The sequence below is a fragment of the Mustela erminea genome, chromosome 19 (assembly GCF_009829155.1).
Source record: "Mustela erminea isolate mMusErm1 chromosome 19, mMusErm1.Pri, whole genome shotgun sequence".
Taxonomy (NCBI): domain Eukaryota; kingdom Metazoa; phylum Chordata; class Mammalia; order Carnivora; family Mustelidae; genus Mustela; species Mustela erminea.
In genome coordinates this window covers 42,784,936-42,797,366 of record NC_045632.1, presented here as the reverse complement: position 1 = coordinate 42,797,366, position 12,431 = coordinate 42,784,936, and the positions used below count along the sequence as shown (strand labels likewise).

Sequence of the window (12,431 nt, the reverse complement as noted above, 5' to 3'; positions counted from 1 at the left end):
ACTAATACCACTTGCCAAGATCATCTTGGAAGTGCCGGAGAGGAAGTGGCCGTCCTGGGAACAGAGTTAGCCTCTGAACGGCGACCAGGCGACCACCACCTGAGGCCACGCATGTGGACCTGCAGGGCCCTCAGCAGGCAGAGATCACACGTGACGAAGTGTCTGGAGCACTTGTTAATCCGTTATGATTTATTAGCTGTACAGCAGTAGATCCTCCTCCCCAGCTTTCAACCCCATTACATATTTTATTACAGGTCTCATGTTGGCGTCCTAAAATAATGAAAAATATCACACAGTACAGCTAAGTACAAAATGCATCAACCTAGAGTCTGATAGCTAACTGATGGCTCTTTTAAAAGCAATACACAGAAGAGAAAAGTGTTTGAAATCAGCAAGACTGAGGCTCTCTAAAAAACACATTTCAAACGTGTGACAGTTCATGTGCAAGAATCACTTTTTAGTTGGTTTTGTTTCACATTATTATTTTGTTTTGCAGATCCAAAGTTTAAATTACTGACCTAGTGAACTTTTCTGGGCTGCTGTGACCCACTCATAATCACCCTTCTGCTTGAACAGAGGAGTAATAAAACACAAAATTCAGCTACAAACAGAGCAAAGAAAATGTAGATGGGAAATCATAACTGAAAGTTAATTGTACAAGGTTCAAATGCTGGCTCCACGGGCTGGCAATCGCGATCTTCCGTGTGGGCGTCCGTCACTAGCGGGCAGCAGTCTCAGTGCCGTTCTGCTACATGATTGTGATCCAATTCCTTGTCAACATTTACACACGACAGAGTCTGTGGTAACTTAATTTGCAAGTAATTAAAATGCTGGGTTTTCTTACACTGCACTTCTTTTCAATCTCTTAATTAATGGAAAAGATTAAAATGTAAAAAAAGTTATTTACAAGCTTGACCATACCAGAAACTTTGCCAAGAAAGAGGCAAAGCCTTCAGGACAGACACCGACCGCAGCATGCCGTACTACTGGTGTGCAGCTGGCTCCGAGCAAAGGGAGTCAGGGAGAAGCAGAAGCAAAAACCAGTTTAAAAGTGTAAGTCGTTCCCAAGTCTGCATTTACAATTAAAAACTCTCCTGGGAAGAAGACCTAGAACTCTGGAAAACCCGGTGGCCATTCTGGAGTGGTTTACCATAGCGAGAGAGAAGGTTCAATGTCTCTGTTTCCATCTAAGAAAACCAGTTAGGCATCAACACTGTCCTCAGCACTCCACAGTAAACCCTCGGGGACTCAGAACATTCCATGATTTGCTAACATCAAACAGCAAGTTCTAGTAAAATCACATTTTTCTAACATCATCCTTGAAGTTTTAGTTCTCAGTATGTTTGGTAAAATGGTGTAAAATGATGCTTTTCCCAAAGCCAAAAGAAGAAAGAAGGGAAAAAAATTAAGATGCGGGCCGTTGAAACACAGCCCAGAGCAGTTCTGGTGATGAGCACGGCCCCGCCATCACCGGTCCATCATGCTGAGGATCATCTCGGGCGTGAGGTCTCCGTTGGGGGCATCTGTGGCAGCTGGCTGGGCCTCCTCTTCCTCCCCCTCCACGGGCTCCGCGTCTGGCTCCTTTTTGACTTCAACTATAATGTTCTCAATTGCACCTGTATTCTGGTCTTCCACTTGGATGATGGCTGTTGCTGGCAAGAAAGAGCACGGACAAAACAAACGCTCCATTATAGCCCCTGACGACTGCAAAGGTTCCTGTCAGACTTGACACTAAACGGATGTCAGCAATGCAGGAAAGCCTTAGCAAGGATAGTGCTAATGCTAATTTCGCTAATGACTTAGCGAAAGTCATTAAAAAAGACTCAATGACCTAAAATATGGCCATTTGTAAAGCCCCAATACTCTCTGACTATTGAAGAACAAAATGCTGACATCTGTGTTCATATGCCTCCTAAATGCCATACTAAAAGCCTTAGTTTTCCTTCAGGTCAGAAAACGCATTCTGCACTAGTTATGAGACAGGCCGGATGTGACCAAGAACACCTCACAATGCCTGTGATCCAGGGCTGCTGGAGGTGCACCACTGACAGCAGGAACATCCATTTCCGATCCTCAAGTCTCCCATACCCAGGGCCTCCGCCAGTGTTTTCATTCAAGGCTGTGGAGGCAAAATGGCTCCCAGGATCTACAGTCAACCTCCCCCACCCCAAACCGACATCTACACACAGGGCTCGGGGAGTACATTAAAAAAAAAATAACAAACATCAGACTAAGTCTTGTATTTGTTAAAGAAAAAACCCTGCCTGCCAGCTTTCAGGATATCCACAGCAACAGAGAACAGAACAGACTCCAGTCCTCTAGAGCCTGCTGCTGTCACAAGGGCCGTGTCCAAGACAGGACCGCTGCCCACCGCCATTTGTGGTGTGAGGTAGAGGGTGAACACCTCCGCTGTATCTTCTCCTGAGTCAGAAGGCCAACACTTGAATCCATAGGCCTGGATTTCTCAGGAGGATCAGTCTCAGCACAGAAACTGCTCTATCCTTCATCCTTTAAAATCTGGCTCTTTTACATTCATTACCATATCAATTCTGCCAGCTGAGTGGGACTTTGTTTTGCAAAACCCTCCTACATTAGAAGTACCCATCTTGCAGAACACGAGTACCCTTTCACTCTGGACTTCTCACTGAAGCGTAACAGGTTTCTAGGGTCTTCCTCATGTGTTTCCCGTAAAAACTAAATAATTGCTTCCTGACAGTTTGTTCCCGGTGTGACCTTAACTTGTTCTCATGGCTTAGTTCCCATCATCCCCCAAAACAAGGACCCGTCTGGCTCCTCCACATGCTGGGAACGGATGCCAGCCTTCAGCCTACTAAGTGGAGACAAGTAACTTACGCTGGGTCTGTTTGGGCTGGTTGGTTCTGCCAGGGGGGCGTCCTCTCCGCTTTTTGGCAGGTGGTGGGGCTGGGGTCACAGGCTGAGGCTCTGGCTCGGGTTCAATTTCCACAGCAGGTTCTTCCTCATCCTCATTGTCATCCAGGTCTGGCTCAGCATTTTCTTCTCATGAAATCGGAGTAATAGGTAGGGATGGGGGGCAGGGAGAAGTATGGTGGAAGAAAAATATGACACACACACAAAATCACATATTCTATTAAGTCTAGTCACGTATTTATTTTCATCAATAAAAGTCCATTTAAAAATGCTTTTGCTAGAATTTTTGCTATCAACATTGACAAAGTAAACTGGTATTGTGCTAGAATTAATACACAAATCAACTTGAAGACTATTATTCCTACTTTATGTGGATTGGATATTACTTTTTTCTTCTAGCTTTAAACATCAGAATATTCAGTTTCAAATTTTTTTTTAGAAGATTTTATTTATTTATTTGACAGACAGAGATCACAAGTAGGCAGAGAGGCAGGCAGAGAGAGAGAGGAGAAAGCAGGCTCCCTGCTGAGCAGAGAGCCCAATGTGGGGCTCGATCCCAGGACGCTGGGATCATGACCTGAGCTGAAGGCAGAGGCTTTAACCCACTGAGCCACCCAGGCACCCCTCAGTTTCAAATTCTTCAGAGGCAATTCCATCACATGCCAGATATATAGTAATACCACAGTGTTTAAGTTGAAAACATTTATTCCCTCTATCTATTATGCAACAATAAAGCAGGGTACTAAGCCTCAGATGGACCCTTGAAGATGTGCTCTTGCTGGTCTCTGAGCAGGCAGAAAATGTGTGTGTTTATGTGTGTGTGTGTGTGCGCGTGTGTGCACGCGCAACATAAATTTCTACTGCGCTGTGAAGTCCTATTACTAGGATGGGCATCAAGAGTTCTTCTAGAACTATGACTGATTAAAAAAAAAAAAGAAAGATTTATTTTGAGAGACAGACAGACAATGGTGGGGGGGGGTGAGCAGAGGGAGAGGGAGACAGAATCCTTAAGCAAACTCTGTGCTGAGCATTGAGCCTTATGTGGGGCCCAATCCCATGACCCTGAGATCATGACATGAGCCAAAATCGAGTCGGACACTCAACTGAGCCACTCAGGTGCCCCTTCATGGTTTTTTAAGATTTTTTATTTATTTATTTTGACAGAGAGAAATCACAAGTAGACGGAGAGGCAGGCAGAGAGAGAGGGAAGCAGGCTCCCTGTGAGCAGAGAGCCCGATGCGGGACTCGATCCCAGGACCCTGAGATCATGACCTGAGCCGAAGGCAGCGGCTTAACCCACTGAGCCACCCAGGCGCCCAGCCTTCATGGTTTTTTAAGTCCAAGTTTTTTAACTTAATTCTCAGCTATGCCAGATTCAATGGGTCATTCTTAACTCCCTAATTTTCTCCCTGATGCCATCATCAGATAAAAGCTGAGGGGACTACTGTGTAAAGAACATTGACGAGGAGCTCTGAATCCCTTACTGGGTGTGACCTGGGACAAAGACCACAGTGAACCTCAGTTTCCTTATATAATCTCCAAAGCACTCCCAACCTGCTTACTAGTGATTTGAAGATCGAAAGGATTGAGCTGTAGCGCAGGTCCTTCATGCTCTGGAAAGGAGACTCCACTAGACAGACACAGATCGTTTGCACCATGTGTCACAGTTCTAACATTCTCCATTATTCCATCTTGCCTTCGTAACTTCCTTTTTTTTTTTTTTTAAAAGATTTGAAGCAGGCTCCCCGCTGAGCAGAGAGCCCGATACGGGGCTCGATCCCAGGACCCTGGGATCATGACCTGAGCCTAAGGCAGAGGCTTTAACCCACTGAGCCACCCAGGTGCCCCTCATTACTTCCTTTAATAAGAAGAGGTGCTACCCTCATTTTAATAGAAAAAGTGAGAAGCTAAGTGATTTGGAAGGCACCTAAACTACAGCAGGCAGAACTCAAGCTTCTGCCTCCGGCCTGGGGCTGTTCTGCCACCCCCCAGCCCCTTGCCTCTGCACACGAATTATCCTCCCCGCCTGCCTCTGAGAAGTGCAGGTTATTGCCATCTTTCTCTAGGACCAGACATTGACATCTAGACAGCTGGGAGTAAATGCCTCATCTTCAGGACAAAATGCCTTATTTGTCAAATCCTAAGTGAAAACGTGGGGAACACACTGGTATGTGGCAGCGTGTCAAGAACAAGATGAGACACTTCCCTGTAGATCTTATTCAAGCCCCCTATTGCCCAAGTTGGCCCAATGCCTAAAAAGCAAAAAACACAAAGAAGGTTTATAGGGTCAAAGGCTTATTGGCTTGGAGAGATGTTGGCAAAAGTCCTTGAAAATAGCAGTAGATTCTGCTGGCCAACCTCTGCAAATGGCCAATAGGCAGAACTTCCGGGAGAGGACAAATGTGACTGTGTGGCCTTAATCAGCAGCGGGGTGGACAGCCCAGACTTTCTGGGGGGATAAAAAAACACTATGTACAAGACGCAGAACCAAACCGTGCCCTGCAAGACAGCAACGTGTAAGACAAAAGGAGCTGCAGCATCTGTCGGCAACCACCAGTAAAGTCTTCTGCTGGAAGATGCTCTGGTGATGCATCACTGGGGAGTGAGGCTGATCTTACTGGGAGAGGAACCACAGACGTGAACAAGGTGGTACCATAAGCCAGAAGGCGAAGAGCCAACATCTGTGGCAGCAGGAAGCTCTGCTTCCTGAGAAGCACCCAGAAATCCTCCGGGCTCAAGGTTACTGGTGGATCTCTGGTGGTCCTTGGGGCCTGTGATTTTTTTGTTTTGTTTTGTTTTTAAGATTTATTTTCGAGCAAGAGTGAGTGAGCAAGAGAGCGCGCACACAAGCGAGGTGAGGGAGAGAGGGAGAGGGAGAAAATCCCAAGCAGATGCCCTGCTGAGCATGGAGCTTGATGCGTGGCTTGATCTCATGACCCCGACGGAGAGCACACCCCAAGAGCTGGATGCTCAACTGACTGAGCCACCCAGGCGTCCCCACTCATTAAGTTCTTAGCCAGAGGAACCCACAAAGATTCTCAGTGGAGAATACTTTGTATACCTTCTTTTTTAAAAAGATTATTTATTTGAGAAGACAGAGCACACACGTGTGTGTGTACCCGAGCAGGAAGGAGAGGCAGAAGGAGCGGGAGAAGCAGGGCTTGATCCCAGGACCCTGAGATCATGACCTGAGCCAAAGGCAGAAGCTTAACCGACTGAGCCACCCAGGCGCCCCAGCAGAGAACGGTGTGCTTTTAAAAAGTGAAGTAAACCAACACTTTAAAGGAGGCATGTTTACTGAAAACCTAGTGATGAAGAGAACGCTTAAATTAGATTTTCTAGAAAAGGCAGCAAAAAATAAATTACTCTCATACTTACTGATTGAATATTCTCCCAGAAAAAGTAAAAATTTTGAACAGAAAGGTTTTATTAAACAAAAAACTAAAACTAGAAGGGACCTTGTTACAGACCTAAATATAACCTTGTGTTTTCATGAGCAAGTTTTAGATAAAAATCAATGGACAGAATGACGTTTTCAAACATTTTCAATCTCCAAAAATCTTAATTCCTCTCCATGATTACTAACAAGCAATACAAGACAAAATGAGGACCGTGGAAACACATAAGACACGATCTTGAATTTCTCCCATCTGATGGTGCTTCTGGGGAAGTGTATTCCCCAAAACAAAACCTCTCCACATACATCTTTCACCATAAAAAGCTTACATCTTTAGCCACAGATGTGCCTTCTCAACTACTTGGCCAGCAGCCCAAGCATCCACTTCACAGAGCCTACAACCACGAGATGAGCGCGTACAATCAAGTGTGGCTCTCTGCTCGACGCTCCTGTTCTCCCTCCCTCTTCAGGAGTCCAGCGCCTAAAGCACGCCTTCTGCCTGGATTTCGTGACTAGAAGCCAAACCGCCATTGGTGGTAGGAAAACAGGCAAGGTGTTACATTATTTAATGGAGAGATTAAGGTAGGAAGAGAGAGGCTGACCTTCAGGGGTTTGATCAATACATCTCAAGGCTAGGCTGACACAGGCAGTCAAACAAGAAGTTGGTCAAGATGCTTAAGAAACCTTCTTCATGTCCATTAGATTCACTGCTCAAATCTAGACCAGCTTCCTAAATGTAAAAGTTACCAACGCAGAAAAGGAACTCTGCTGGCCTTAGAATATCACTAATATGAGGAAATGGGAGTCGAGCTACTGATTTTGCTCTGGCTTTGACTGAACTGAACATATAAGGTATTATCAAGCAATGGAATATCAGAAGGGAAAAAAAAAAACTCCACAAAACTTGCCCTAGAAACAAACTAGCTGCTGCTGTAAATATATAAGGCACATTAGGGAGACTTGACATTATAAAGGAAGGAAGAGGGATTGGCCTCTCTATCCCAGCACATCCATGTATCAACATACTGGCAACTGGGCACCAAAATCTACCACATGTGAATAAATCAAGAAATAAGTTACTCACCACTGTCAGAGGAGTCTTCTTTTTTGGAACGCATCTTTCTTTTTCTACCACGTTTACTCTTCTTTGTTTCCCCTCCATTTTCCCCTTCTACACCATCTGGACCAGCACAATTGTCAGCATGTCTTGCCATGGTATTCTAACGGAAGAAACAAAATCTTCGTTCATGTTACTAAAAAAACTGGTATCAGAAATTAGAAGTTCTCTTACTTTAGTTTAATAAAATAAAAATGTTGGGTATTTGTGATGAGTCTGAATGTTCTAGTATGTGCTGATAAGCACATCCTGAACATGCTCTCCTTATTTCAAGGGAAATGGTCTCCATCTGGAAGAGGGAGAGAGAACGAAGGAAGGAAGGGGGCGGACAGAGGGAGAGAGAAAGGAGGGAGACAGAAAGACAAAGAGAGAGGGAGGAAAGAGAGTCCTTCAAAAGAGGAGGGGCTGGGTCCTCTCAGCAGCCTTCAGGCGAGAGGAGCACAGGAGGACCGGTCAGCTCCCTGTCCTGCGCAGACCTGACTAACATGGCCCCAAGGGAAGACCCAAGAAAGACCTATCCAGATAATGAGTCCCCCCAACCCTCCGCTTCAGCAGAGGGTTCACACATGTACAGACAACCCTGAGGTAGGGACGAGTGGCCCTTTCCAAATGGGAAGGCATCTCTGTGCTTATAACCTCAGTGGAAAAAACTGCCCTGCTTTGCAGCGGAAGATCGAGAACATGATCTGAAGTTCTGACTCTCACCCGGCGTGTAAAGGTCTTCCCACACTTCGAACAGACAAAGGCCGCAGGGACAAAGTTGGGGTCATGATAGCGTTTGAAGTGCATGTCGAGGAGCTGTTTCTGGCGGAAGGTCTTGTCGCAGTGGCTGCAGGCGTAAGGCTTCTCCCCGGTGTGCGTGCGCTTGTGCATGATCATGTGCCTCTCCTGAAAGACAGCAGGTGCGTGTGCGGGGGGAAGCCTCAGAGCCCGTCACGGGGCTGCCACCCCAGCCGCCATCTGCACGCATACGGTAGACAGGCCTCTGTCTCCGAAGGTCTGGGCTCAAAAGTGCTTGTCCAGAGGACGAAGTTATCTTACTGGGGTGCAAAACTGCTTCCTTAAATCCCAGGGTACAGACAGGCTCCCTCCTGCTGGGCTGCTTGTCTAGAGCTCACCCCTAAGCCCCAAGACCATATTCTTCCCTTCTCTCAGGTCCTGGACTTACTTCCTCCAGTTTTGAGAAAGCAGCCAGTAGTCTGCATGAGGGAGAGGTAAGCTGTGACTGAATAAAACATCAGCTGGAGACTGAGGTGATAAAATCGAGGAGTGAGACCTTTGGTGATATTCCGCACAAATCAGTTTGAAAACTGCCATTCTTAAAAACAGTTACCATATACGGAATCTAAAACCCTCTGATGATATCTGACACTAATAAGGAATCAACTGCTTTTTAACTATGAAGGTCTCTACCTGTCTGCAAGCATAATCACACTGGTCACACTTAAAGCGCTTCTCGTTCTTGTGTGACTTCTGATGCTGGATGAGGGCATAGCGCTCATGAAACACAGCATCGCAGTATCGACATTTCTTGCCTTGCTCGATGTAGGAATGCTGCTTTCGCAAGTGGACACCTGAAAGCGAAACACAAAGCCCAGTCTAACTTGTGAAAACAACAAACAAGTACCTCAATAAATTAATAATACGTCCTTCTTTGCTTCTTAAAATCATTACTCTGGCTGCTGTCCTAAAAGTGAATTAAAAGGCAAAAAGAGAGGCGGAAAGACTGGTTAAGATATGGAAACAGGACAGGTGAGAGAAGATGGTGGCTGGGAAGGAGCAGGACAAACTGATGAGAGACCCAAAAAGCAGCATCACCGGGATTTATTCACTGACTACAGAACAAGAAAGAAGGTGGCTGCCAGAGATGGCCTCCATGTTTCTGGCTTTGAAAACTGAGCAAGCAGCTGGGGCCAGGGGGGTTTTAGACCTTCGGTTTTGAACACGTTAAATCTGAAATGCCAACGAGAGCAACCAGGAATGGCAAAGGCTAGATAAGCCTAGCTCAAATGAGAGATTTAGAGTAGGAACTGGAGCTGTTGGGATTTGAATTAGACCACAGGAGCTCACGAAATCACTAAGGCAAAAAGAGAAAGAAGAGTACAGGTCACACTTTAAGAAAGCTAACAGGTAAGGCCAGTGGAAGGAAAGGGGGTTAAAATAAGAGACAGCTAGGAAAGAACAGTCAGAGAAAAAAGCCAACAGGCTATAGTGCCACAGAAGCCAAGGGAAGAATGTGTTTTGTTTTAAGATTATTTATTTATTTATTTGACAGACAGAGATCACAAGTAGGCAGAGAGGCAGCCAGAGAGAGAGGGAAGCAAGCTGCCCGCTGAGAGCCCAATGTGGGGCTCGATCCCAGGACCCTGAGATCATGACCTGTGCTGAAGGCAGAGGCTTAACCCACTGAGCCATCCAGGCGCCCCTTAAGTGTTCTTAACACAAAAAAATAAGTGAAAAACTAGGAATCGAAGTTTCCATGTACAAAAATTTCCAACTTTCCAAATTATGTTTTTTTTTTAAAGATTTTATTTATTTGACAGAGAGAGATCACAGGTAAGCAGAGAGGCAGGCAGAGAGAGAGGAGGAAGCAGGCTCCCCACTAAGCAGAGAACCCGATGTGGGGCTTGATCCCAGAACCCTGAGATCATGACCTGAGCCAAAGGCAGAGGCCCTAACCCACTGAGCCATCCAGGCGCCCTCCAAATTAGGTTTTAACAGGAAAAATTAAAGACTTAAAAAAAAAAAAATCAAACCTAGACAAGGAAGACTTTCTTTAAAATAGGAGAAATGTAAACATGTTTAGAGTCGAAGGGAAAGATCTAGAAAACGAAGTGTGAACATCAAGGTAAAGAGACAGTCCATGACGGTATGAAAGCTCGAGAGAAGACGAGAGTAGGATCAAGGCAAAGGCAGGTAACAGCCACAAATAAGAAGAGTGAGACCAAGTGTCTTGTAGCAAATGGGCAAAGAAAGGATGAATGCAGATAGGTTTGTTAAGTTTGATAACCGAAATTTGGGAGTTTCAGTCTGTTGCCTTAACTTTCCTTATGAAGTAGGAAAACAGGCCACTTACTGAGACCAAGGAGGCGGAGGAAAAAGGGGAGGAAAGATCAGAGGTTTCAAGAAAGTACAAAATGATTCACCCAACTCTGAACCGTCTCACGGTGTCTCCCACATAGCAGGGACCTATACATCTGTGGAATGAAGGAATGAATGAACTCACTAAAGAAAATGGGAGCACACCTGACAAGGACAAACAGCTGGACTGCCCAGAAACAATGACAGCTCAGCTGCATTTGAGATCACGGATTTATGCTGCTACCAATCTGCTTCACTCAAAGTCACATCACATCAGACTCAAAGGGGGCCAATACTGGGGAACGGAAATGAGGGAAGGCTTTTCTTTTTTACTCTCTACACACGATTATATGAAAGCCTTTTATACATGCATGTATTATTTCAAGTAACTTTTTTTATAAAATTTTATTTTATTTATTCATTTGACAGAGAGAGAGCAAGAGAGCACAAGTAAGCAGAGCAGCAGGAAGAGGGAGAGACAGAAGCAGGTTCTCTGCTAAGCAGGGAGTCCAATGTGGGGCTCGATCCCAGGACCCCAGAATCACGACCCGAGCCAAAGGCAGTCGCTTAACCAAATGGGCCACCCAGGTGCCCCTCAAGTAACTTTTAAAAAGCTTCAACTTCCCCTTCTGGTCCTATGATAAAGACCCAACAGTGAAAGACTTTCTTCCATGTGTTCTTACTAAATAATTGTAGCAACCGTGTAAGGCAGTTACTTTTCCTAAAAAAATCAGTTGAATAAAAAAAAAAAAAAAAAAAAAAAAAGAGAGAGAGACTTAGAGCAGTATTTGGGGGTGAATCTTGACTCTAGTAGGTCAGTCTCCAAAGCCCATGCTTTCCTGTGTCACAAAGTGATAGATTTAATTACAGCGTATTAGTGTGAAATCAGACTTCCTTTAAAGAGGAAACACAAACTTCTTTGGGATTGGCTTTGGGAGATAACTATTATCTGACAGCTCCTAAGCAATTAAGTTCCTCATTATGTAGGGCCTAAAGGGCATCATAAAGGTACAGAATGTCCATGATATATATCTGTATCATACAACTGAATAATTTTAAAAACTTAAATAATCCAAACAGTGGCCTAATAGCTCAGAAACACTGCCATGAGATATTACTTAGATTTTAGGCTTCTGTACCATAAGAACAGTAAAATTCATTTATCAGAGGACAGTGCCTCTTAAATCTTTCTAACAAAGTCCTCTCAATAGCAGGGTAGGATGAACAAATGACCTATAGGTCTCATATGGAGCCTAAAGTCCTCTGCTTCAAACTCATGGTTTCATCTTAAAAATGTGTATCAAATGTTAAAATAAATAAATAAAATTACACCTTAAAAAAGTGTATGCTAGCTGCATTTTGTTCAGTATGGTCACATTAATATGACAATGTTTTAAGACACCAGCTAATAAACTGCATAGCTTTACTCAGCTAAAATACATATGGTTTGGTCAATTCATATGGTTGCTGTGAACATCAAATGGGTTAAAAAGGTAAAACAAAGTAATAAAAGACGTTTGGTAAAGTACAACAATTTACCTAAATATAAATTTCTTTTTTAATTTTTTATTTATTTGACAGAGAGAGAGAGCACAGGCAGGGGGAGAGGGAGAAGAAGGCTCCCCGCGGAGGGGGGAACACAGAGCTCAAACCCAGAACCCCCGGCATCATGACCTGAGCTGAATGCAGATGCCCAACCAACTGAGCCACCCAGATGCCCCTAAAAATGTTTGTAAGAATAATATTCAAGGGGAAAAGAATAATATTCATGAAGCAATACATTTTGGATAGAGAACAGACTGGGGAAATATTTTTATCTCTTAAGTAGGAAAAACAAAGGAAGACATCCAGGAGACCATACCTTTATGGGCCCAACTACAATTTCTACTGATAAATTCTGTCTCTGTATAAGCTGTAGTTTAATTATGCACAGAAATACAATTATCA

At 44.5% G+C, this 12,431-nt stretch overlaps 1 protein-coding gene across 4 annotated transcripts in view; it reads right to left on the bottom strand.

Moving 5' to 3' along the window:
• Positions 1 to 161: 161 nt before the first annotated feature.
• Positions 162 to 12,431, bottom strand: part of CTCF (CCCTC-binding factor) — a 54,084-nt gene continuing 41,814 nt past the window's right edge. For 3 of the 4 annotated variants that reach the window (XM_032323584.1, XM_032323586.1, XM_032323585.1), the window contains 5 exons: positions 8,817 to 8,977; positions 8,109 to 8,291; positions 7,371 to 7,506; positions 2,854 to 3,015; positions 162 to 1,652 (listed from right to left, as the gene is read on the bottom strand). In XM_032323584.1, coding sequence (XP_032179475.1) covers positions 1,468 to 1,652; positions 2,854 to 3,015; positions 7,371 to 7,506; positions 8,109 to 8,291; positions 8,817 to 8,977 — 827 coding nt within the window. In that variant the 3' untranslated portion in view covers positions 162 to 1,467. The remainder of the gene's footprint in view (positions 1,653 to 2,853; positions 3,016 to 7,370; positions 7,507 to 8,108; positions 8,292 to 8,816; positions 8,978 to 12,431) is intronic. The other variant, XM_032323588.1, reaches the window with a different exon arrangement.